Source organism: Pezoporus occidentalis, unplaced genomic scaffold (assembly GCF_034315485.1).
Source record: "Pezoporus occidentalis ecotype Australia unplaced genomic scaffold, CSIRO_AGI_Poc_V1 ctg200, whole genome shotgun sequence".
Lineage (NCBI taxonomy): Eukaryota > Metazoa > Chordata > Aves > Psittaciformes > Psittacidae > Pezoporus > Pezoporus occidentalis.
The window spans coordinates 1,393,216-1,420,838 of record NW_026913857.1 but is presented as its reverse complement, the minus strand read 5'-3'; the positions used below and the strand labels follow the sequence as shown (position 1 = coordinate 1,420,838).

The window sequence follows — 27,623 nt, the reverse complement described above, 5'->3', positions numbered from 1 at the left end:
CTTGGCCAGGAACCAGGTATTTCCTCAGTAAAGTGTGATGAGGCATCCAGAACAGCTCAAGAAGCATACAAGAGGTCTGTAAGTCTGTGAGTCTCAAAGCGTTCAACAGCTACTCCAGAGCAGCTATTGCCACCCGCCCTCCTGCCCCATTGACTCCTCTGGCACCGAGGACCAGAAAGAAAGATGATGACACAAATGGGGACTCATCTGAGTACAACAGCAACTACTGTCCCAGAAGAGCAACCCAACATCTCAGCACAGGCTTGGAGCACCTACCAGTGAAGAAAAAACCCCACCCAAGGAGACAGAACTTGTGCCACTTCCTTATGAGATGCCATCACCTCCAAGTCACCAAGAATGCTACCACTCCAAAGGATAGTACTGTGCTTTAATAGAGACAAGACTTTCACACGGTACAACAACAGGCTGTACGTCCTAGACATACATACACACTAGGTGTAGTTAAAGCTTGTGTATTTGAACAATACTAATGTTCAAAAAATTGCACCAAATCTTACAACAACAACGTGAGCAAAATCCAAGGCCACAAGTAGAGAGAGGTATGGTTTAAGGGCTATAGGTCACATGGAAATAAAAACCAGTGGTGGTGCAATGCGAACTTTATCCTGAATAGAGATAAGGGGTTAAAACACAACTTTTCCCTTACCTCAGGAGCAAGGCAGTGTTTTACAGAGACTTAATTTCCAAACTAAAGCAAGCAAAGAGAAACAAATATACTAGTGTGTGCCCCTTTGGTCCTCAAATTCTTTTTCCTGTTTTTGAGTTAAAGACAGAGTTCTACTCTGAACCTCAGGCAAGAAAGGTTTAAGGCTTTTTCAGCTGGGTATTTGAAACATACACTGAAGCAGAAAGTGGCAATATCTGCTGTCAACCATTTCAGAAAAACAAATACCATAGAGTTAGTGTATTTTATAAATGTGCAAACACAGCTTGTTTACACTAGCAGACAAACACTGTTACAGTACTTAACTCTACAGAATCCAGAACAGAGGATATTACAAAAGATTTTTCCCAATAATGCTGTGAAGGTCATCAAGGTAAAATCAGTGTAATAAAGTACATGAGGTGGTTGTTCTTGAAACTTCTTTAGGCCCAATGGAAATTTGACCAGACATTATTTTCATTCAATTTCCAACACGGGTTGAAGCAAGAGGCAGGAATGTTGGTTAAGATGGAGCTTGCCAGACCAGGAACTGTCTTTTAGGTTCATATACAGAACATCTTGGATTCATATTCGGCATAGCAGATACCACTATGGGAACCTTCTCTGTGAGCATCCGACACCCTGGCTGACATTTTATTCTTTAACTTTTGCCTCCTGTGCTTAGTTTGGGAAGGGTGGTTTTCATTTGTGCCTCATGTTTTCCCAATTAAGAGTTACAAAACATCCATTAAAACTGTAACAAAGAAGTTCAGCCAAGTCCATCTGACTGAACCTTTTGTACCAATACTGCCACATACAGAAGTTGCCACACAGAAACAAATGTGGTTGAATTCACTTTGATGGCCCTGGAAATGCTTTTCTCAATTGCTCTTACAAAATAAGTTGTTGTCATTTCAGGTTACTTTGCCCTGAAACGACCGGCTGTCAAGCAGAAGAGGTACAACGGTGCTGTGTTCAGGATTTCAGTGCTTACCTTTGGTCCAACATTTATGAGATGCAAATCTTGACAAGCTTGAACTCTTAATTTTCAGATTACCAGGCTACTTTTAGCTTCTTGATCTAACCCACAGAAATCCAAGAGGGAAAGCTCAAAATATAATATCATTAAAAACCTCTTTGGATCTCTTAGCACTTCACAGACTGGATTTTTTTCCCTCCCCACTCTTAAAGTTTGCTTAAAAATAGTAAGAAACTAACAGTTAAAAGTGATCAGAGATTCTGAGGCACAGATAAGAAGGTGCATAAAATGGTATATACTGAGATAAGAATATGCCCCAAATAATTTAGAAGTTAAATCCCTGCACGTTAAGAGGCTAGGACAAACATGTTTTAAGTTTCTCAAACAAAAAACACACACAGAAAAGGAGGGTTAATACTAGCAAGAACATCAAACACCACTAGCGAGAACATCAAACATCTCAAAGAGGTATAACACAGACATCCAGATTTTTAAACAGCCGCTGCAGGACTTGTAATAAAATATAGTCAGAGAGAAGTCAGGACCATACTTTTCAGCAGAGGTGCAGTATTTGCAGCATAGGGGTCCTACAAGGACCCACAGCCTTTCCATCATTTTCTGCGCTGTTCCACATTTATTCTAATAAACATAACTATTTTATAAATATCCATTTCACTCCCAAGCCCCACTTTTCTCCTGAGAGCAGAATATTCTGCATTGTGGATGAAAAACATTTCCAAAACCCTATTTGTTGCTTGTAATTCTGTGACATTAGCTTCACCGGAAATCCAGGAGGAGCCTACCTCATCATTACATTTTCATTTGCCATCAGAAGTCTCTTACCGCACAAAGACTATGACAACAATTCACAACAATTTAGTTTAAAAGTGAGATGTAAGAATAAGTAAGAACAGACAGTGACACTGGACAAAATCTCCAGAGTGCATTTAGAGAATAACACAGTTTCAGCTCCTGATGAGTGTCAAGAATTCTTCACGGGTCTTTGGATCTTCCCGGAATACTCCCAACATTGTGCTGGTTACTGTTTTACTGTTCATTTTCTGCACCCCACGCATTACCATACACATATGCCTAGAAGAAATGAGAGGGCAGTGAATAAATCAGGCATACTCAGAAGAAAGAATCCCACAAATGTTTCTTACATGGTCACATTAAATTCTGGGGAAGTGACAAAACCTCCCTACCCAGAACGGACATCTGCCAGTAGTACCTCAGCTGTCCTCTATGGAACAGAAAGTCAAATTCCCAGCCCACAAGTGCTGCCTTCCCCCCTCCAATCCTATGAAAAATCCCACCTTTCTAAGGTGTATTCTGATGATAAGGACATGCCTGTTGCTAGTTCCAGGCTTCGCTCTACTTGAGAAAGCAGAAGGTGCACTGAGGCAGAGCACAGACATAGTGCAGCTGGGGCAGCTGACCACGTTGCCAGTTGCCACATCTCTGCAGCAGAGCAGGTAGGCACCCACTTTAATAGCTCCAACCCACTGGGCCATGGGCAAGGATTATTACTGCTGTTGTTATGCACTCTGCTTCGTAAAGAAGGATGGCACACAGCTACCACAGACAAAGAGGCAACACACAACAGCTCTGCAGCACACAGCTGGAATCACATGCAGGCCATACACCATCACAGAACAGCTCAGAGTAACTTACGTAGCTTCAATAACCACTCCAACTCCAGCAGGCTGTAAGGCTTCTGTGATGGCTATTGCAATTTGTTTGGTAAGGCGTTCCTGGACTGAAAGTACAACACAGTGTTCAGAAGCACTGTTAAATCTGATCAGCATCCATGCACAGCCACTATCTGGACAGCAACACTGAATCCTCTCTTCCAATCATGCCTGTTCCCCACCACCCATATGCAAGTACTGCTCTTCCCAAGTGAATTTTATTAGTACCAAATCCTCTTTTATGTTTTTTAATCCTTGAACAGACCTTTTATTTGTTTGTTAATACTGGAAGTCATTTTGCACTACACCTTTGTAGGAATTGCATTACCGTGATTTGTTACAACAGTTTATATTTCCTACTATGCAGTTAGATTTTCTTGCCTCTCTATTTTCTCTGAACTTTAACATATTTGTTCACTGGTTTTACTGCTACACTATTCCTTCCCTGCACACAATTTCTCCTTCTAAGAAAAGGAAATGAAGATTTTAAAATGAGCAAATTAAGGGAACCTACTGTCCTGAAAAGCTTACGTTCCTGCAGTTCTAGCACTCCCTATCCACTCATCTGACACCTAATGGCCACTGAGACTTCTGTCACCAAGAACAGGGCAAATTTAACTGCAGGAAGAGAGCAGGCTCAGCCAAATCCAAGGTCTCAGGTCCTGCAGCTTCCTCCACTTTCAAGGACAGCAGGCAGGCAGCCCATGACATGGCAGCTCTTACTTCATCTCTTTGAGAAAGCCAACAGGATGCTGGGTTACATCAACAAGGACATCACCAGCAGAGATAAAGATGTCATTGTCCCATCTACTCAGTGCTTGTCAGGCCACACTTGGAATACTGTGTTCAGTTTTGGTCCCCACTATGCAAAGAGGAAAATCTTCCACAATGAGAACAATCAGCCACTGCAATAATCTCCCCAGGGAAGTGTTAGATTCCCCAGCACTGGACACTTGATATTTGGCTGGACAGGGTGCTGAGACATCTAGTCTAGGTCATGCTTTGCCTAGAAAGGTTGGATCAGATGATCCCTGAGATCCCTTCAAATCTGATATTCTATGATTCTTCAAACAAGAATTCTTGAAGGCATCTCTCAAACTATCTGTAGGAGAGTTCACCTCCAGCAGCATCCAACTACTTTAGTTATTCCTGGCAGCTGTATCTTGTAGCACAGTTATCCCCTGAATCAGTTACTGGCTACAACTATTTTCATGGGCAGATGTTACACTTTACTGGAAATGCAGAGGCTGAGGGAGATGACAGATGAAAAACACTTGCTCAACAACACAGTGGTTTTTGTTACACTAAAATTTGCTCAGCTGTACTCCATGTACAATTATCAGTGCCCTGAGCTGGCTGGCAAAGAAGTGCACACAACAGAGCCAAAAATTCATCTGCTTACCTTGTAATCTTCTACTGTATATTTCCACAATCCTGAAAGAGAAAGGAAAAAGACAATGTTATAGTTATTCCTATCTGACCATCACTATTAACTTGACACTACCAACAAGACCACTGTACTGATCTGTGTCCTTCCTGGAAATCTGTGCAACACCATGCTGCTGCTCAGCCCTGGCCAGCATTGCTCAGGACATCCCTCAGGATATCCCTCAGCACATCCCTGTGTTTACTGATAGGTTCCTCTTACCCAAAGGGTATTTCAGAGGCAAACCTCTCACTTCTTAGAGCTGCTTCTATTTGCTGTTACTTTTGAATTACTTGTACCACCACACCCCTGCATTGCACAGCTGCATGGGAATCCATGTCCAAAGACTCCCTGAAAGCTAACCCTTGAACTGAGGTCAGCCTACCTTCTTCTGCTTCAATCTAAACCAAATGCTGTTTTAAGGACAATTCAGATACTGGGATTCCCAGAAGGCTATTGAAATTAAGCAAGAAATGCTTTGGATTCTTGCATTTAACCGTAAATGTAACAAAAAACAATGAGACAGAATTGCATTTATTTAAAACAGATACTCTCCACCCATATGTCACACCATCCTTCACATTTCAATGCAAGAATAACCCTAATACTCCCCTCAAACATGATTTCAAGTTTAAGCCATCTGTGGGGCAATGCAAGTGATACTACTTGCCACATTTATTGCCACAGTCCTGTAATCCACACATTTAAGAAAAAAGTCTTATAATTGCTCTGTAAATCAATGGGTTATTCATGCCAACCTCAAATGCTTAATTACACATCAAGTGGCCATGTAAAGTTGCTACGGAAAGCTTCAATACCCGTCTCATCAGGCTAGACAAAAAGCAGACACTGGCTAGCAGCCTGAAGCATCAGTTACAAGAAACATTTCTGACAATGAGACTTGCCTGCTGCTTTGGAGAGAGAATTACATGCTGAAGACTCCCCTCCAGAAATGAAATGGTTGTGTTACAGCTATTCTAAACAAAGCAACATAATATTTAGATGAAATATATGGATAGGAAACAAACTGATGCTCAGATATTTTTATGATGTTGTTACATATAAGAAGTCCTGTAAGCATGTTTATGTAAAAACAATTCTTTGCATTAACATTTTCAAGCCTGAACTTAAAATCCGAAGAAATAAGTTTGCTTACTGAATGCAGGTCATCCACAACTACAGAAACTCACCATATCAGGCTAATCCTATTACAAAAGATTATGCCTACAGTACCAGCAGCATCACAAATCTTTGTTTGAACACTGGTTGCATTATGTAGGGCACAAAAGGAAAGCACTATTTGGCCCACCAATCTTTTCATGGTAAGCACACAAAAGCAAGTGAGAAACGAGAACATTTTGTTATACAAGAATCTAATCTTTTCGTTATTGCAGTATACAGGAGTCTTACCCTTGAAAAAAGAGGCAAGATTTAACCTTTCAAGCAGTGCAGGAAGCCTTTCACATACTCATGCATGTTTCTATAATGAGAATAAATAGTAGGAAAATTGTACACTTCTAGCACTGTGTTGCCACTTGCATTAAAAATCACCGAAACCAGTTTCGAGCTCTTTTTTACACCTGCAGCTTAGAAGTAACAAGAGAACAGAACAAGCACAAATCAACAGATGCACATTACAAATGTGATCCTTAATCCTGCATTCGAGCCCTACAGAAATGAAGCCAAGTGCTAAAGACAATCTCTTCAGCAAGGATGTTCACTCTCAGAAATCCAATTCAAATAAACTCTTGCACCACCTAAAAAGATCCAGCCACATGAGTGCCAGCCAACACACAAGCCACGAACTGCCACACAGACATCTCCAAGTGTAAGCAGGTATAGAAGGCAGTCTTCTGCCCAGCAACTGCAGTGCTGATCTTAGAATCTCATCCTACAATTTCAGCAGTTAAGTACAGCCACAGAGAACATGCAAGAAAATAAATTTAAATGTCAAACTGCCTGTTTCAGCTTTTTAATCAGAGAAAAGTCCACTCCTATAAGCACTAGACAAGAAGATACCCTCCCTGTAATTTGTTACCTTAACAAAGATGTGACCTCCAAGGGTCCTTCCACTTCCAACTTCACTGTTGTGCAAACAGAACACAGAACAGGGCTGGCTGACTTTAAAACACTATAATGCCATATCTACCCATTTCTTACCTGCTAAGAAAACCCAGCAGGCATGCAGATTTACACGGCTAATTCTCATTAGTGTTACTGGAACTACAGCAAGATGAACAGACATATCAGGAAAAGCATAAGCAAAGCCTATGTGGACTTTCTGAACTACAGCCAATTTTTCAGATTCATTTCTCAAGAAACACTTCCACTCTGGTCCCCATAATGTGCTTATTGAAGGGATCTACCATCCCCTTCCTCACCAGAACTAGAAAGCATTACTTTATAACAAGATTCAGGGCAACAACTGATCCAAAGGAAAAAGCTGAGGGAAAAGCTATTTTGTGTAACAAATGGATTTCTCAAGTCCATCATAACTGCTTTGTTTCTTAGGCGCTCTCATCAGGTTTCAAGTGAAAGAAAGAAAAGCCAAATTTATCTGAAGTCAGGCAGCAGATGAAAGCTTTAGATTCAGTTTCTATCCATAAAGTGTGCTCATTTGCAGTGTGGAAGTTTTGGATTTTTGTTCTTATCAGTCGATATACACACAAGTATCAAATAGAGACCCCCACTGGTTTTTGTGGCCTGCCTTAGAACGTGACCAAATTCTTTGTTGTTCTTTTGTCAGTGCTTCCGGCAGACACCAATGCTTCGGATGCACGTACAAAAGCACTACAACTGTACTACAGCCAACTGATGTGAATTAACACAGAGCTCAAAGACTTACCTGTCCTCTCCACAAAAAACATAATGCTGAGGATTGGTCTAAATCCAAATCCAGGGCACAAACTGAGCTGAGCTTTACAGGGGGACCAGATTAGAAAGATTAGCACAGTTAGCACAGCTTGGAATACTTTCTACAAATTAGGATCACTTTCATTACATTAACACTTACCTAGCAAGCTTGCTGAGGCCAAGTACTTGTTTGTTAGGAAGATAGCCAATATGTACCTAGACAGGAGAGCAAACCATTAACAGAACCAAAACCACACTTCCAAATGCATATGAAACTCATGCACAGAGAATGAGATGTGCATTTGTTCCAGAACTAACTATGGAACAGTTCAGAAGTCTTAGCATGTGGGAAGAACATGCCACCATGCAAGCCTGAAAAACTGTGGAGCTAACAGAGACTACAAATGGCTGGTGAGGTCAGTGTCCTGGTGAAGAATAGCTAAGTTTTCTGAGGGATAGAAAGATCACAACTCTTGAAGAGTTCCAAGTTCAGGAATGCTACTACATTTGGGTACAAAAAGCAGTCTATTACTCAGTACAGCACTATTCATATAAAATAAACATGGCTTTTCTTTCAAAACCTAAAATGGATTTAGGCAGTGGGAGGGAAAGGGATTGTACTTCCAATGAAAGTTCTAATGGCAAGAAGTACTTTGCCAAAGTCAGGCCGCACTTACTGTTGTTCAAGGTTTTCTTCCCCTGCTTTAGTAGTACCATACATCACTGTGTAATTAAGTCAACTTCCATCCTACTCAAGTATGGATTTGCTGAATATTCACACTAAACACAGTTGCACTAAGTAGGAATAAGTTTAGTAGAAAAATGCTCAGATACAAAGGTATCTGAGGGAAAAGGCATTTAGCTTCTTAGTTTTAGAAAGCAGCATAGGCTCTGAATTCAAGTGAGTTTACAATTATAGCAGATTATAAACCAGCATTGTGTCACTGTACCAAAGACTTGAAAGATTAGCCAAGATACAGTAGGTGAGTGTCAGTGTAGGATTCTTAGTGCTTTGCCGAGAGGCCCCATCTCAGAATCCTGTATTGCTGTATCTGCAGTCAGAGGTACCACAATGCACCTAATTACCTGGCTAACATGCTCATTCCTATCACTTCTGTTGGGTAATCAACCTACTGACACCTGAAAAGACATGAAACATTTCAAAGTGAGAGACATAACTTAGAAGCAAATGTTGAATCCTGTTCCCCACTGAGTGTTTTTGAGAATTTCTTAGTTTCATTTAAGATAGAACTGCAAATTCAAGACCTACTGGTAGGCATTTGCAGCCTGTTTGATGTACCCAACAGGAGAATGGTTAGTCTGAGAATATTTAGAAGCATACCAAGTCATTTAGCAGACCATTATACGAGCAGGACCGATTCGGTGTTTGCGAGGAGATTTCTCCAAACCACACAGGCTAAACTGCTAGATGTAAAAAGAATGCATATATTGCCACAGGAGTAACAAAGAGGATAATAGGCAAAATAGAAAGCTTGTACAGAAAAAGAAGTTACCTTGATTTCCGGTATAAAATACTAACAGTGAGAAAAAGCAGATGAAATTGAGTTGACTCAACTAAATAAAAGGCTGGTTTCTGTTCAGGTATTGCACTTTTGGAAGACAGTTTACTTGGAACATATGTGGTACTGACTGAATTTTATAGACAACAAAAGCATTTGCTACTCCCTGGCCTGTGAGTACTTTATGATATAACAGATGGATCAGAATAAGCTCCATCCTTCTCTGCTGATAGGGGAGTGAAGAGGCTAAAATATGTTGAAGGGACTACCCACTCTGAAGTCTTCATCATGTTTACAGTGGTTAACTTGAGAATTTTTATTTACTTTTTAAAGCTGTTGGCATCACAATTTCAACACCCTCTGAAACACCAGTCCCTTTCATGGGAGTCCCAATCTAAGTACCCTCCTGCTAGTCAATTCTGACCACGCTCTCCCTGACGGGGCTTATTTATTTAAGACAGGGCTACTAATCAGAAGCTTGTTCTGCACACAGGGGGTTCCTGAGGTGAACGTGCACTAGATAGCTCTGAGCCAGAAGCTAAATCCGTGACAGAGCCAGTGTGCAGGGTGAGCTGCTTTAATATCAAGATGTCTGCCCTCAAGGCTTGCTGCTGCTTCATGAAGAAGAGCTTTGATATTAAATGTCAGAAACCATTAGATTACATAGACTAGGGAAGGTTGAGCATTATATTTTAGGAGCTTAAATTCAAATAAAACTCACATTAAGGAGATCTTTCTTATTTGTATTCTGAAGATTAACTTCCAGAATCATAGCCGTAAGCAGTAAATACTTAAAGCCTTAAAAGCTTTGTAGTTACAGCTACAAAAGGTCTTTTACATGTACTTTAGGTCTTTTATCATATATTCCCACATTTGTTTTGTGAGGAAGAGTTACCTTTCCAACAAATGGAACGAGATGATGCTCACACAATGAGAACATGTCTATGTCCTTCACAATTACCATCTCATCATGATCTTCATCAAAGATGGCATCATTCAGAACATCTGAAATTAAAGATTCACATTAAAAAAAAAAATTAAAACAGAAGCATGGAAGGTTCTTCAAGCCAGTATCTGAGAAGTCTTGTAGCAAGAGTACAGCTTTCCCAGTACTACAGAGTTAAAGGTTAGGATACAGAAGGCAAGTAAAGAGTAACATCTTAAGTACGCTTCGGTTTGCATATGGTCATACAGTTGCCACAGTGCTATGTCAAACTACTTACATGCTACACCAGAAGTCAGCCTGTAGTGTTTTATTTAAATAATAGTGTGAGTCCAGATTAGAATGAGTCTACTCTTAGCAGAATTATTGACATGTTAAGAGGAGGAGAGGACGCCTCAAAATGGGCTTTCATTAGTGCTTCCACATACCACGACCAAGGCAGAGCCTGAGGTTTGAGAAAAGCTAAACCATCGCAGCAGTTTTTTCAAACACTTCAACATGAGCATCACTGCTTTCAAGGAGGGTTTGCACTCAACTAAGATACTCTTATTTCATCCTGAAGCACACCAGTCAGCAGCTCTTTAGGCACAGACATAAGCTGAAGAGACAGATTTGTATGCACAGACTGGGGAGCAATTCACTGTGCCCCAAACTGAAAGAAGGCATGTGTATGCATACTCCGGCCTAATTCTGCACCTCAGAGTTAACAGAATTGAAGTGGAGAAACCCACAAAGACAGAAGGAAGAAGAGAGAGCTCAGTAAGAAAAGGGATACATAATGTGACACTTCACTAGCATCAAAATTTAGGACAGATCCTCAGCTGATTTTCCAGATTTAGCATCCTCTGACAAGTCCCCTAGCAATCCTGACACAGGTTACAGCAGATCACTATAGTCTTCACAAAGATTGCAGGCAGCTGGACCATGCTTGGAGAGGTTAAAAGTAGAACAGCCTGAAGAGACCAAGCCTTTTGAAGGACAAGAGAGAAAAGCTGTATAGAAGAGAGAGATGAGAGATAATAGCAAGAGAACAAGCTGTACAGAAGGGCAAGGAACTCTGCAAACAACTTAGCTTGAAGACACACTGACACTTGGAGTTACTTTCAGGAACCAGTCACATACACCAGGACCAGAAGGAATCATTTGCTCAGGGACTGCCCTGCTTCATCTGCAGTGGCAATTACACAAATCTAATAGTCATGTCTGCTCTACTTGCCTTTATGCCTTCCCCTGACATGCACGTACACCTAATGGCCACCATCTGTTGTCGATAACGTATCATCATCATGGAGCATTTTAATTTCCTGTTTGCTATCAGCACTACACAGGTAACCCTGGAAACTGTGCGCAAGATGTTCTGCCTGCGATGCATGTTCTTTCCTGGAATGGCTGGCAACCTGCAAGACAGCAAAGCTGAACCCAAGAAGGCTTTTGATCAGGTCAGAGAGCAGGAGTAAGGGGCATGAAAGAGCCCAGGAAACAACTCTGTAAAGGCTCATGATTTTGTTCTTCAAATTTCAAAGCCTAGGTTACACCAAGCGGGCAAGAATTCCGATTACAAAGGAGCATCACACGGTTGTATAACTATGAATTCAGCAGGAATAGCCAGAATCCAAAACAGAGCAGGCTCAGAGGAGAGGGAAGAGGAGACAGAACTGCTGTCTGGGTTCTTAGTTCCCTCCTGCAGCACTCTGCAGGTGTACCATTTCTACAGCAGAAAGGCAAACAGCTCTCACAAAACCTGCTACTATGAGCAGCATTGTTAAAACAAAATCCAAACAGAGCCACAGAGCATCTCCAGAGTGACTGCTGCTGTTATTAGACCACAGCTTGGCTCATACTAGCCTTGCCAGGAGTGTGTCAGAGTCCAATGTTAGACAAGGATTTATGTCAGCACACTCACAAAGCAGACTGTTCAGAACAATCAAACACGGTATGGTCTCATTCAAAGTCATGACAATGTGTGACATAGCGTAAGGCTAAACCTATAACAGAAGGTACTTCAGCCATGAAGTCTCATATATATCTACATATATATAGAATCACAGAATAGTTAGGGCTGGAAAGGACCTTAAGATCATCTAGTTCCAACCCCTCTGCCATGGGCAGGGACACCTCACACTAAACCATGTCACCCAAGGCCTCGTCCAACCTGGCCTTGAACACTGCCAGGGATGAAGCATTCACAACCTCTCTGCACAACCCATTCCAGTGCCTCACCACCCTAACAGGAAAGAATTTCCTCCTTATATCCAATCTAAACTTCCCCTGTTTAAGTTTTAACCCATTACCCCTTGTCATATCACTACAGTCCCCAATGAAGGGTCCCTCCCCAGCATCTCTATAGGCCCCCTTCAGATACTGGAAGGCTGCTGTGAGGTCTCCATGCAGCCTTCTCTCCTCCAGGCTGAACAGCCCCAACTTCCTCAGCCTCTCTTCACACGGGAGGTGCTCCAGTCCCCTCATCATCCTTGTGGCCTCCTCTGGACTTGTTCCAACAGTTCCATGTCCTTTTTATGTCGAGGACACCAGAACTGCACACAATACTCCAAGTGAGGTCTCACAAGAGCAGAGTAGAGGGGCAGAATCACCTCCTTTGACCTGCTGGTCACACTCCTTTTGATGCAGCCCAGGATACGGTTGGCTTTCTGGGCTGCAAGCGCACACTGAAGCCGGCTCATGTTCATTTTCTCATCGACCAACACCCCCAAGTCCTTCTCCACAGGGCTGCTCTGAATCTCTTCTCTGCCCAACCTGTAGCTGTGCCTGGGATTGCTCTGACCCAGGTGTAGGACCTTACACTTGGCATGGTTAAACCTCATGAGGTTGCCATCAGCCCACCTCACAAGCATGTCAAGGTCCCTCTGGATGGCATTCCTTCCCTCCAGGGTATCAACCGAACCACACAGCTTGGTGTCATCGGCAAACTTGCTGAGGGTGCACTCAATCCCACTGTCCATGTCAGTGACGAAGATGTTGAACAAGACCGGTCCCAACACCGATCCCTGAGGGACACCACTCATTACTGGCCTTCAGCTCAACATTGAGCCATTGACCACAACTCTTTGCGTGCGGCTATCCAGCCAGTTCTTTATCCACTGAGTGGTCCATCCATCAAATTGATGTCTCTCCAATTCAGAGACAAGGATGTCGTGTGGGACATGTGTGGGACAGTGTCGAACGCTTTGCACAAGTCCAGGTAGATGACATCAACTGCTCTACCCCTCTCCATCAGTTCTGTAGCCCCATCATAGAAGGCCACCAAATTGGTCAGGTAGGATTTCCCCTTAGCAAAGCCATGCTGGCTGTCACCAAGCACCTTGTTAATTTTCATGCATATGCACACTTATTTATATATAAATTATACATTAATAGGTCCTTACAAACTTTATCTAAGGAACCTAACTCCATCATGGGAATGTTGAAGACCCATGCTGTATCATGGAGGCTGCTGTTATCCCATTTTAAAGCTGGAGGAAGAAGAAGGTTAAGTGACCCATGAAGCATCACACAGGCAACTTCAGAAACAAAATGCATCCTTCTCATGGCTAAAACAATAAAGCTTTACAGGTGTGTAAGCAAACAGATCTATGTGCTAAGAATATAACCACAGAGCTGGAGGATGCTTCACGTTTCTCATTTATATGAGTCTTGCCAATTTTGCACCTTAGATTTAATATTGCAGCCAGAGCACAGATGATACCTGCTCAGCTACACAACCTCTGCAGCTGTGCCTGCAGCATGATGATTTTAAGTCAGCACCTGTTACTCCTTGCAAAGGAGGACCAGAACCCATAAAGGAAGAAGCCAGGTTAGTAGTTTTATCTAACTTTGCCTGCTTTTTTTGTGTGCGTGTCATTCAATTTGCAACAGCCACAAACAGAGCCCCAAGAAGCTCAGCCTGCATCCTGCAGCACATGTTCTGGACAATTTAACAGAGCTGAAAGGACAGAAGGGGAAAAAAAGTCCTCAGATTAAACAGGCCAGAAACAAAGCTGAGGATAAATTCAGGCCTCTTTTGCCATTCTTTCATTTAGAGGCCTCAAAGCATTTATTCCTGACACTCAGGTCAAGATCCAGAAGTCATGTTGTCCCTCCCCAGGTTGTCCCAGTTCACACAGAGCAATGTGGCTGTTGCACTGGCTGTGTCTCTCAGCTTTAAAATACTCACCTGCCTTTTTAATGCACCTGCATCTTCCCCATCCCTTCCTCCTGTGACACCAGGTTCTTCAAAGCAAAACCATAAAAGTCTACAGGGCTTTTAGAGGGATGAGGGCTTGAAGTAAACATTGCTAGCTTGGTTTCCTAACAAAGCGAGGCACCTGAAGCTCAGATGGGATCCTCAACAGACTATTTGTTAACACAGAAAGGAAATTCTTCCTCTCAAATGAAACAATGCTTTTACTCCCTCCAAGTAGCACCTACGTAAACATCCACATTAGTAGGACAGGACCAGCATCTCCTCCGCTAGCAAGAGGATGAGCACGTTCATTTATCATCCCTTGGTCCCTCATAGTCACACCTCCCTTCACTCTGCTTTTATCAGCGACAGCTGTGTTCAAGTGCTGCTACCAAGCCCTTCCCATAAGCCAAAGGAGATTGCAAATATCCCCGTTTTCATTTTTCACCACCCCAGAACAGCTAAGGGAATTTACTGCTGAAGTCCTTAAGCCCAGACATATCATGTTAACTAAAAGCTAAGAATCCAAGTTAAAATAGATGGCTGGGAAGAAGGGAACAAACCCAAACATTTTATGTACAGTCAGGGTGCTCTCCAGATTATTCCAGCTGATTTTGCCTTTAACACAGTGCTCAAGTCCTGGTATAGAAACTTCAGTGAGCTCTTAAAACGAATTAGTCAACTCTACAGCAAGTTAACTACTGAAACAGCAGAATTAATTCCTCTCCATTTATCTTCAAAAGGAGTTGATAAAAGCAAATATCAGAATTGGATGAAGACAGAATGAGAAAGACCTTTCAGGATTTTGCGTCAGAGCTAAGCAAAAAGACCTGTTGCTATAGAAACTATTTGCATGGCTTTAATGTGACACAGGAAAGCAAAAGTACCTCTGGCAACCAAAGACACAAGAGCCCACCCAGCATATGGCTCAATAGGTGAGGGGAATGAAGGATGGCAGCACTCTGCAGAGCTACACTGCATCAGCTTCACAGCACTTCAAGTGTCCCATTTTTATTATGCCTGGGAGACAGAAAAATGATGTAGGCTGTTCTACGAGTTAAAGTACTTCCCCATGGTGCTAAGTTGTCTCACTGCTCCACTTCAGAGTAGTCAGACTGAGGATTGTTCAGCATCAACAGAAAAAAGGCAGCCTCAGAGATCCCTTGAGCTCATGAATCCTGCTAGAGACATTAAGAGTCTCCCGATACCCATTACACAGCTGGTCACTGACAGCCCCTATGCTCTCTATGGTGACCTGTAAGTCACAGCAGGCAGCTGAGGCCATCAGGAATGAGTTCAGGCCAAGGGAGGAAGGCATCCTGTGAGAGTGGTGTGGCAAGTCACACCATAGCAATGCCTATTAGTTTCGACAAACTAAGATATAGGCTGAGGTCAGGTACCTTCTGCTCTCTTGGGAACACAGACAAAAACAGTAACAGGGTACCTAGAATAAAACAGTAATGGGTTTGGAGGATACTCCAGAACAGCAATGCCATAAGTCAGAGACCAAAGGCTAACCATCCAATAAGGTATAACCAGCTGGGGTATGTTGGCAGCCACCTTGAATGCGTTTCTCAAGTGCCTCTTCATCCGAATACAGATGTAACTAACAAAGCAGGAGACACGAACTAACAGCTGAATGTGTGATAGGGAAACCATCAACAGTCTACAAGGGCAGAATTAAATCTGGAAGCAAATTGCTGTGAAAGCCTTTCAGTTGCTTCTGGGTAAGCAGTAAGATGTCAAGTCAAAACCGAATTATTTTATTTATTCATGTGATGACACCAGAGGTAACTGTAGTTAGAGAAAATATTCCAGAGAAGAAACAATTACTGCAAGTTTTCAGTATTAAAAAGGTACCAGGAATTTATTATGCGCACAGAGAAGAGAATTAGGCTACAAAACCACTCAGTCATATAGTTGGTACTGCTGCAGAAATTTAGTGACTTCAGGATAATAAGAAAGAGGGTAAGCAGGGTATGCCATTTGCTTCAAGAAATCTTGAAGAGCTCTAGAAGGAGCCACAGCCTATGATGCCACATTATTATTTAAATAGGCAATAGACTTCAAGAGCTGCAGAGAAAAATCAGATAAGCACTATGTGGCTTCCTTCCTATAACACACCTTCCTAACAGAATCCTGACTGTGAAACCTCCGACACAGAAGAATTTACGAGTTTATGACTAATATTTCAGATTTCATCACTGCCACATCAAAAGACTAGAAACAGATACTCAGCTTCCAACAGGAACATTTGTTTCATAAACAAAACTTAATTCCTCAGTTACCAGAAGAGAGGTGAACCAGATGTGTAATTTAAGACATACCATAGAAGCGAAGATGGAGAAAAAGCATTATTGCTATTCAACTAATTCTGGCCACTATTTGTACAGATTTATTTTCCTATGAGACACTTTCCATGTTGCTGTGGGAGATTCAAGTCTATTTGTAAGAGATCAGCTATTGCAGACTCTCAGATGAAGCTAAGATTAGGTTCTAGAAGTTGTCCTCTGCCAGGAGGTTTATTAATATGTGGGAAAGCAAGGTTATGGAGATACCCTTTAAAATGTATCAATAACAATTTCAATGTCTCATGTCATAGAAGGTGCTGAAAGTCCCCTTGTCCACATTTTCTGAAATCAAAAGAGAAGAAAAAAAAAAAAAAAATCAGAGAAGACAAAACACTTTCAAAAAGCAACATGACCAGGAGCCTTTAGTAGGTAAGATCTGAGAGGTTAAGACATCTATTACATTCCCAAGAAAACTGCAAATGAGCTTGGTGTTACTTGAGCATTAATGGGCAGGGGAGATCATCCTGGAAAGCCCAACAGTCCTAGTTTCCAGAGAAAGTTTCACTGCATGAAATACATCTTTCAGCGTGGCAGGCTTCACACATGGGGGGGCACAGGTTGAGGAAAGAAACCCCCAAGAATCTTGCTCTGTACAACCCAGTATTTCTCACCCTCTGATCTACAAGAAAGAAGCCATTGCTATACCACAATAGCAAGTAGGATTGAGTACGCCCCCACCAAGTTTGCCGATGACACCAAGCTGTGTGGTTCAGTTGATACCCTGGAGGGAAGGAATGCCATCCAGAGGGACCTTGACAGGCTTGTGAGGTGGGCTGATGCCAACCTCATGAAGTTTAACCATGACAAGCACAAGGGTCTACACCTGGGTTGGAGCAATCCCAGGCACAGCTACAGGTTGGGCAGAGAAGAGATTCAGAGCAGCCCTGTGGAGAAGGACTTGGGGGTGTTGGTTGATGAGAAAATGAACATGAGCCGGCAGCGTGCACTTGCAGCCCAGAAAGCCAACCGTATCCTGGGCTGCATCAAAAGGAGCGTGACCAGCAGGTCAAAGGAGGTGATCCTGCCCCTCTACTCTGCTCTTGTGAGACCTCACTTGGAGTACTGTGTGCAGTTCTGGTGTCCTCAACATAAAAAGGACATGGAACTGTTGGAACAAGTCCAGAGAAGGGCCACGAGGATGATGAGGGGACTGGAGCATCTCCTGTATGAAGACAGGCTGAGGAAGTTGGGGCTGTTCAGCCTGGAGAAGAGAAGGCTGCATGGAGACCTCACAGCAGCCTTCCAGTACCTGAAGAGGCCTATAGAGATGCTGGGGAGGGACTCTTCATTAGGGACTGTAGTGACAGGACAAGGCGTAACGGGTTAAAACTTAAACAGGGGAAGTTTAGATTGGATAAGGAAGAAGTTCTTTCCTGTTAGGGTGATGAGGCACTGGAATGGGTTGCCCAGTGAGGCTGTGAATGCTCCATCCCTGGCAGTGTTCAAGGCCAGGTTGGACGAGGCCTTGTGTGATATGGTTTAGTGTGAGGTGTCCCTGCCCATGGCAGGGGGGCTGGAACTAGATGATCTTAAGGTCCTTTCCAGCCCTAACTATTCTATGATTCTAATAATGCTGATGCTTGAATTACTAATAGGTTATACTATTGCATCTATGGAAAGAGAACCAGCAGTACCTTTTTTCCAGGGAAAGAATAAAGTAACTCACCAGCTCTTAGCAAAGGGCAGTGCTGTTGATCAAACAGTCTTGTTTGTTTAAGACACTGCCTGTCTATTTTATGTAGTGATGCTTAGCACCTCTCATCCACAGCAAACTAAGCAAGCTTGGAAAATTTATGAGCTTACACCATGGTTCTCATCTGTCAAAATACCAAATCCACAGACAAGATGATGAGGAAAGAGTATTAAGGTTGCATTTTCACCATAGGTAAAGCAGCATTCACACTGTTCAGTTAATCTACTCCGTAAGACCTAACTAGTTAGTACTTGCTTTAAAATAAAAGCTGCACAGCAGAGACACTTAGCTTTCAGGGAAATAAAGCATACAAGCATCCTTTCAAACCACAGAGCTTCAGAGAGAGAAGTTATCCTCTCCCAGTATGTCCAATTTTCATTTTCCTGTTAAACATGCTGAAAGGACAGCAGAACTTGCTTGAAAACTAACACACCTACCAAAAAAGTCTTCCAGCCTTCATTCATATAACAGCTAGCACCACTACCAACAAACACAGTTTAATGAATATGCTGTTTTGCTTAGAGTGCTTATGGATGATGAAACCAGGTTAACTTCCCACTGTAGATGCACGCAGCTTGTTCAGACTGTGCCTAATGTTTCCTACGGGATTACACAATCAGAACCAACTCCTTTATGATTTACCTTTTGAAGTTAGCATCATTGACACTGACTGTAGCTGACACTTTCTGTAACTTAGCAGTTAGCTCTGCTTAGCAAGATGTAACTGAAGCTGAAGACTTCAGAATCAAAGTTAGTACTGTCTACAATCTTGTATTTCCATTTATTCACTCATTATCTGCATCTGCACACACATGTGCTTTGTAGCATTTATAGAGACTCACAGACAGCACCTCCAAGTATGACATTAAGCCTTTGGTAAAAGAAGAGACAAATCTTTCAAGGTTTAGCCTTTGTGAGGCAGGCAATTGCCTGAACCAGCTCTAAGAAAGCTAAAGGCTATTGCTATCAGCATTCCTGCTGTTAGCCTTTATTAAACAAGAGGACAGGTTACTGGTTTGGTATATAATTTACTCCCAGAAGTATGAAGCTGATAAATCTGACTCTGGAAAAGAAAACTTGTTCTTGAATACTCAAGCGGAAGCACTGCATGAAATTGAGAAGTGATATTGTCAGTATCTTGTCTGCTGTGCCATCCTCACCAACCCATTAAGAGGTTTCTGTTGGAATGGCTGTTGGTCTACACAGAAACCCAGGTGTGAACTGCTAGCATTTTTTAATCTGGTCCCCAGGTGGATTTCATTTGAAGTCACTGGAGGCATTCTTGCTGCTCCAGTGGAAGTTTGATGGCTTTGTATGTCATGTATAGAAGCAAGATCTACACATCTGAATATATTTTGTCAAAGAAAGGCTGAAGCCTTTAGTAAAAGGAGGATTAATACAAGACAAGACAATCTAGAAAGAACAGAAGGAGACAGATTTACACATTTAGCAAGTAAACTCTACTAATGGCTCTGAAATACAATACTGACCAGCTGCAGAACACAGATAGCAAAGATGAGTAAGGGGTAAAGCAGGAACACTGTTACTCTGCATTATGAAAGAGAAGCTGGAAAACAGAATCAGCTTCTGTGTTACATAAATCTGAATGAAGAGAAGGGTCAGAATTTAGATGTAAACTTCCCTACAACACTACAAAGCTATGGAAAGTACAAAAATACAAATAAAATCAGGTGTCAGGGAAGCAAAGAGACAAGACCCAGGAAAGATCAAGTAACGAACACATTTAACCATGCCCCAAATGTATTATATTCTCAGACACACAGTAACCAAAAAGATCATAGAACAGTTTGTGTTGGACGGGACCTTAAAGATCACCCAATCCAAACCCCCTTCAATGAACAGGGACACCTTCCACTAGATCAGGTCCCTCAAAGCCCTGTCCAACCTGGCCTGGAACGTTTCCAGGGATTAGGGATCCACAACTTCTCAGGACAACCTGTTAAAGTGCCCCACCACCCTCATTGTAAAAGATTTCCTCCTGAGATTTGGTCTGAATCTACCCTCTCTTAGTTTAAACCACTACCCCTTATCCTGTCACAACAGACCCTATCAAAAAGTCTGTTCCCACCTTTCTTATAAGCTGCTTTTGAGCACTGGAAGCTGCTCTAAGGCCTCCCAGAAGCCTTCTCTTCTCCAGGCTGAACAAGCCCAGCTCTCTCAGCCTGTCTCCATAGCAGAAGTGTTCCAGCCCATAAGCATCTTCATGAACTCCTCTGGACTCACTCCACAGGTCCATGTCCTTCCTATGCTAGGGACCCCAGAGCTGGATGCAGTACTGCAGGTGGGGTCTTAAGCAGAGCAAGAGAGTGGGAGAATCACCTCCCTCAACCTGCTGGTCACACTGCTGGTGATGCAGCCCAACATACAGTTAGCTTTCCAGGCTGCACACTGCCAGGTCACATCCAGCTTTTCGTACAGCAGTACCCCCAGGTCCTTCTCCACAGGCTGCTCTCAACCCCTTCACGCCCAGCCTATGCTGATACTAGGGGTTGTCCCAACCCATGTCCCTGACCTTGCTGGACCACCTGGGCCAGCACCTCACCACTCTCACAGGGAAGAACTTCTTCCTGGTATCTAATGTAAATCTACCCTCGGTCAGTTTAAAGTCATTCCCCCTTGTCCTATCCCTAAAGGCCCTTGCCAAAAGTCTCTCTACAGCTTTCTTGTCAGCTCCTTTAGGTACCAGAATGCTGCCTCAAGGTCTCACCAGAGCCTTCTCTTTTCCAGAGTAGATTACACCTTTTTTTCCTGTTGTATATGGAAAATTAAAATGCCATCAGAAACTAATCCCTTTTCTCCTGCCTACCCAAGGCAGATAAGCAGACTCAGAAGGCTGATTTTAAAGCCTGCAGCTATACTACCATTCACTACCTTGGCTCATCTTCGTCACTTTTCTGGCTGAATAGTCTGGCAACATTTTTACACAGTGGCAAGGGTTGTGAGCACAGCTGTGGCCAGCTGAAGATTGGTGTCTTGGCTTCTAACCCTGTATTTGTACAGTCACCACCACAAAGCTTCTACTTGACAAGCCTTTTACGGAAAGATGGGAATTAAAGCTATTGTGTCTGTTACCCTCTGCCTGCTGGGGGGGGTAAACCTGAACACTGCTCCTCAATACATCCCACAAATCACTGCTTACATCTGCCTATCCAGACAGTTCCACATAAGGAGCTAAATAACCTGTAAAATAAACCTGAGAAAACAAGAAGTCAGGACTGCTTTTTATTGGCTTTTGGAGTTGGTTTTGTGTGTGTATGTGCGCTTTATTTTTCTCAATTTGCTAGACGCTGTGGACTTGTTCTTCAGCTACAGCTCTTTCTTCTGTGTCTAGTAAAGAAAACTGAAGCTGGGAAGACTGAAAGCTTGGCACAGAATCACAGAATAGTTAGGGTTGGAAAGGACCTTAAGATCATCAAGTTCCAACCCCCCCACCATGGGCAGGGACACCTCACACTAACCGTATCACCCAAGGCCTCATCCAACCTGGCCTTGAACACAGTCAGGGATGGAGCATTCAGAACCTCCCTGGGCAACCCATTCCAGTGCCTCACCACCCTAACAGGAAAGAACTTCTTCCTTATATCCAGTGTAAAGTTCCCCTGTTTAAGTTTTAACCTGTTACCCCTTGTCTTGTCACTACAGTCCCTAATTAATAGTCCCTCCCCAGCATCCCTATAGCCCCCCTTCAGATACTGGAAGGCTGCTATGAGGTCTCCACACAGCTTCTCTTCTCCAGGCTGAACAGCCCCAACTTCCTCAGCCTCTCTTCATATGGGAGGTGCTCCAGTCCCCCGATTGTCCTCTTGGCCCTTCTCTGGACTTGTTCCAAGAGTTCCATGTCTTTATGCATTATGCAAGAACATGTGAGTAGCTGGAAAGTAAAAGGATGAGGAAGAAATGTTGTTAGTATCACAGCTTCATTTTATTTCCCAGAAAAGAGCAGTCCAAGAGTACTGCACCCAGCTGTGATGCTTCCTACTCTAAGGTAATAACACAGCTCTCTCCCAGGCATGGCTATTCAGAGGTAGGGACTATCCAGAACTACTCTGCACTCAGAAATGTGAGAGGTTAGGACAGACTATTCAAGTCCCAGATAATCTACACTGGAGAAGGAAAAAAGCTATAAAAGATGTGAAGGGAGCTTGAGGCTCTGCACACACCTGGCAGAAAGACAAGAGGGCTTAAGATAGGCAGCAATCTCACTCAGGTTCAACTCAAATTCATACTCAAAAACTATCCCTAAAAACAAAAACAAAAACCCTGTGTTAGAGACCAGCAGGATAACCAAGAGGCCTCCTGGCAGTAGACACACATGCAGTTCCCAAATGAGAAGCTATTCCTAGTAGACAAAGGATTATTTCGCAAAACCCTTATGAAACCTCATCTCAAGCAGATCATACAGAAGGACTGAAGGAAGAGAGGAACAAGAATGGCCATTGCATCACTGAGCTTATTTTCAGAGGTGAACCTGAAAACCTGGTTTGATTTAAAGGGCAAAGCAAATGCCAAGACAGAAAAGCTGCTCCTCGGGCAAGCTAGGAGACAACATTGGCACAAGTATAAGCTGGCCCTGAGTAAGTTAATGTCGGAAGTTGTACGCAATCTGATTTCAGAAGACTAAAAGTGGAGAGGTGAAAATGAAACTAAACACAAAACCCATCCTTCAAGTTGAAGCACAGTGCGCATACAGAACAGACTCCAGAGGGCTAGCAGGAGCTCCCTGATGCCAACCATCAGCATAGCACAGCTTTATTTTTTTCAGCTGCAACACATTGATGCAGTTCTGGGGCAGGCTCACACACCAGTGCTGTACTCTGGAGAGCAAACCAGGATCATCTGCTTCCTTATTCACATTCAAAAGATCCTTGCTGCCAGTATTTGCCTCCCTTATGCTCAAACAGGAACTTGCTTTTTACCGTAAGAGGGAGCAAAAGGGGAAATCCCCAGCAGGGAAAGGTTCGTTAATGGAAAGACTAAGAAGTAAACTGATGTAAATATGAAGTTTTCAATTAAGATTTACCCTGCAATATAACCAAGAGACACCTTTGGAGTTGCTGGTGATCGGGAGGACAAATCCCACCCAGCTCCCCTCCTCCTGCCCTCAGGGAGGGCTCACAGACAGCAAGCAGATAAGGGGGCAGGGATGTGAACCCACGACGCCTCTCTATACCAGCATTTACTGCTAGGACCCTGAGAAGTAGCAGGGATCTCCCTGACCTCCTCCTTTCCCCCTTACCGCACCTCCTCAAGTTTAATTCCCACCCTTGAAAAACCTCACCTGATAAAAGCATCAGCAGAAGTGGTCTTTTTCGGAGAAAAATTCAAACCACCTACGTTTGCTGATAGACGCAAACACACTACCCGCGCTGAACACAGCCTAGCTCCGCTGGGTACAGAGGAAAGTACAATCAATAAGTTTCTATGCCAGAGCTTGAAAAGTTTATGCTGAAGGAAAGGAAATAAAAGCACTTGTTCTGATCACCGAAACCAGAAGCACAGAAGTTTATGACAGAACGTGAACTTCACCAGCATAGAGCTTAGAAAGGGGGAAGGAGAGGACAGAGAGACCCCGAGGTACTCCTAATGCTGATGACAAGGAGCATTAGACTGTCGGTACTGTGGCAGGGCAGCGGCGAAGCAACACAGCAGGAAAGCCAGCCCCACGGCTGATATGAAAGCAGCAGCCTCCAGCTCCGCCGCCCGGAGCCCTCCCCGGGGTGACACCGGCCCGCCCGGGGCGGCATTCCCTACCCGAGATGGTCTCCTGGTAGCCCTTGGTGAAGAACTGCATGGCGGTGGCCGCCCTCCAGGGCGTCTTCAGCAGCCCCTGCCGCTCGGGGTCCTCGCCTAGCGAGCGCAGGATGGTGGTGTACGCGGCCGCCAGGCTGGGCAGGCTCAGCTCGTTGTCCTCCTCGCTGCGGGGCCGCTCTCCCCGCCACCCGTCCCCGCCACCGCCGGGGGGCCCGCGCGGCTTCTCGGCCACCGCCGACGGGGAAGCGGAGGGCGGCGGCGGCCTGTCCTGCCGCGCGTACCCGTTACAGCCCCGCGCCGCCTCCATGGGCGCAGCCACGGAGCGGGCAGAGCGCTGCGGTGGAGCCCAGAGCCCTCAGCGACCCCGCCCGCCGCCGCCTCAGCCCAGCACCGCGCTCCCGCTCGGCCCCTCAACCGCCCGCTTTATACCGCCCGCGCCGCTGCCATTGGCAGCCGCTGCCGTGACGTCACCCGCTGTGTCATGAGCCGGCCGGTCTCAGCCCGCCACGACAGGGTGGCGCCAGGGGACGCCGGCAGGCAGGGTGCCCCTTCATCCCCAGCGGATGGATGGGGAGCGTCCTGCTGGGGTGCGGGTCCTTGCCCTGCGCACCAGGTGCCAACACCGGTCTCCGTTTTCCCTTCACCCTGTCCACCTTGGAGGGCTGGTCCTTTTCCCTCCAGCGTGATGCTGGTGCATTCCACTTCGCAGCCCCCCACTGCTGCTGGAACACTGCCGTACCCGTCCTGGGGTGCTTTGGGTCGCTGGTGGCATGGTACATCCACCAGAAAGATTCCAGGGAGGGATTTGCCCTCCTTCGTGGCAGTCCTCACCACTTCATCGCAGCTTTGTTTCAGTCCCTTCCAACCTAGGAGCTCCACAGCCCACTTCCTGCTGCTCATGTGCCCCAGGGTTTTCATAGTCCCACCTATGACCCTAGAACGTGCCCACATATTTGGTGGTTTCTGTGGAGATCTGACTGGGATGTCACCCCAGTGGTGGTTTGAACATCCTCCATCCTCCAGGCACTTTGGGAAAATCTGGCAGACAGAGCACAGCTCACCTTTGCCAACAGCCCTTTCTGCTCCATCCCAAGTAAGGTTCAACTACCCCAAGTAAGGTTCAACTATTGGTTGCTTGGAAGGGAGATCCCCTCAGCCGAAGCTGATCTGGGATTTTATAAGATAGAAACCAAGTCTTAGGTTCAGCTGAGCATAGCGTGTATGCTGTCACCCCACCCATGAGTGGAGTAACTAATGTTTTCTGGACTGCCACCAAAATAAATGGCAGAGGTGCTAAGGGACACAGCCCTCTTTTCACGCTCGATCTGTCCATAAGGCAGCAGGGACAAATTCCTCACCCTTGTGCCTAGGAAATGGTAAATTGCTGGGGAGATAAGGAGGGGAAGGAGCTGTTGGAGGGATGGGGTGCGGAGCACGACTCACTGGTTTTCCTCCATCTCCTTCTGGCACAAGAGCTACGTTTAACCAAGAGAAGCAAAAAGAAAGAGAAAAACTCCAGCAGCAGTAACACACGCCACATTTATCATTCATTTCCGATCACAGGTTTCACCAGAAAGGAGTCAGGATGACTCAGATAAAACGAAGGAGCGGGCACTGGCCTGTAGCCAGCCAGGCTTTACCGTGGTTCTATTGCCCCAGGCTCCGACTGGGATCAGAAATGGCTGTACTGGAGGAGCTGAAGCTCTGAACTTTATGCCCGTTTCTCTGCAGCCACCCACCGAGGTGCAGTTGGGTATCTTGCATCATTCACAGCCCTCTGAGGATGTCCAAATCCTCCATATAAACTACTTGGGTTCCCTTAGTAGACAACACAGTGCAAAAAAACATTCTACCACTTTCACTGGGATCCAGACCAAGCTGGCATGGTTCAAAGTGCTGGACAGCATTTCTTAGGAGCTGCAAACCACTGACACCTAATCATCCCTAGGAGAAATGGGTTAGTAAAGGGCATCTAAGTATTTTGGCACTCCCTAGTGTTTTCTACCTTTATTTTCTCAGAAAAGAGGAAAATAAACTCCCTCTGGAGTCACCCTGGACTCTACAACTGCTTGAACTACACAAGCTGAGGGAGTTGATTGTAATTTTTTTCCTATTTATGGGGAGAGAAGAGCAGTTGCCAGCTTGTTTGCTAGCAGGAGCACTCAGTGTATGTGTAGAAAATCACTTTTTCTGGGTATGTTTGAGCAGAGGTTGCACACAGGGAAGCCAATGCCAGCAGTTCTGCATTTGCAAATACGGAATTACTAGGTTTAGGTAATTCAGGTATGTGTCAGAATGTGTTATGACACAGCTACATTTCCAACCATGGCAAAGTTCTCGCTCTCTGATACAGAAACCCACATCGGCTGGGTAAGAAGCACTAATGTGGTGAGAAGCAGGCTGTAAACCAGAAGATGGTATTGTGCAACACTGGTAAAAGATACCCTGAATTTCCTAGAGGGAATCTGCCCTGTTTCTCTTTCCTGTACTTGCTCAGAGCTTAGGGGTTATTTTCACTGTTCAAAGTTTGAAGAGAGATTCTTAAAAAGCAGCAAAACAGGGAGTGCAAACAGCTCTGAGGCTGTAACTTCAATTACTTGCCAATTTAGAATAAGGTCTAGAGCAGGTGAAAGCCCAGGGCACTCACTGAAGGGATCCCTGTGAGAGCCTGGGGGTGGTGTGGGTTGCCAAGGCCGGGGGGGGGGGGCATGTGAGTGCATGGTCCACGGTAAAGCCCATCAGAGACATCTCCCATCTTTGAAAGTAGGAAAAATACAACATAGGGACAGGATGGAGTGGGTTTACATTCAGACTCCATCTCTTTGACCCATTTTAGCCAGTCAAGTTTCTTCATGGCGTTGAGTGGTATATGGCAGAGAAGGGCGGGAGGATCATTCCCTGCATCCCCAACATGCTCCTCAGGGTTTGAAGAGCAGGGTCTCTAAAGAAACATCTCCATGCCAAGCTGAATAAGGATGAAGAGACCCTGGGCAGTCTTCACAGGGTCAGATGAAGCCATCTAAGAGGTGTTTCAAGGGCAATTCCCTCGCTGACAGCTGCTAAAAGGCTGAGATAAATCACACACAAAATACACCTGTTTTTCATCTGTTAACTACAAAGTGGAAGCATTTAGTGCTGGTCTCAGAGCTTAAAGTTAGAGATGATGAATTCCACCTTCTCAAACCATCCTTGTCAACCCAGCATGTCATTAACAGCTCAAGCAGGAAAAGAGCAACACAGATCGATTCTTCTATTAACATCAAGCCAGAACATCACACAAATGTGATCCTCAAATAATAGCTGAACCCACAGCATCAATGGATGGCAATGTCACAGCCTACTGACATCCTTCCCATGCCCTGGAAATACAGCCTGAAATTTATCAACCCCTGGAATCACAGTGCGTCAGTTTAAAGAGTGAATCACAGGCAATTTAATTCTATTACCCAGAAAAATAAGCAAAATTGATTACAGGCTCCTAAAATACTAATCCCTGAGGCAGAGATTTGCTGCTCTGTAAGGACAGAGGATCCCAGAGGTCTGAGGGGTCT

The 27,623-nt window shown here is 44.3% G+C and overlaps 1 protein-coding gene and 1 long non-coding RNA gene across 2 annotated transcripts; both read right to left on the bottom strand.

Annotated features, from left to right (window-relative positions):
* Window positions 1-367: 367 nt before the first annotated feature.
* Window positions 368-24,424, bottom strand: GCH1 (GTP cyclohydrolase 1). Its single transcript, XM_062618471.1, has 6 exons — window positions 24,073-24,424; window positions 10,029-10,138; window positions 7,774-7,829; window positions 4,737-4,768; window positions 3,318-3,402; window positions 368-2,735 (listed from the first exon to the last, which is right to left on the bottom strand). The coding sequence occupies exons 1-6, from the start codon at window positions 24,377-24,379 to the stop codon at window positions 2,609-2,611; spliced, it is 717 nt and encodes a 238-aa protein (XP_062474455.1). The 5' UTR covers window positions 24,380-24,424; the 3' UTR covers window positions 368-2,608.
* On the bottom strand, window positions 16,004-21,772 carry LOC134163546 (uncharacterized). The gene is made up of 2 exons (XR_009964762.1): window positions 18,274-21,772; window positions 16,004-16,889 (listed from the first exon to the last, which is right to left on the bottom strand). It is a non-coding gene; the product is annotated as an uncharacterized LOC134163546 (long non-coding RNA).
* Window positions 24,425-27,623: the final 3,199 nt, after the last annotated feature.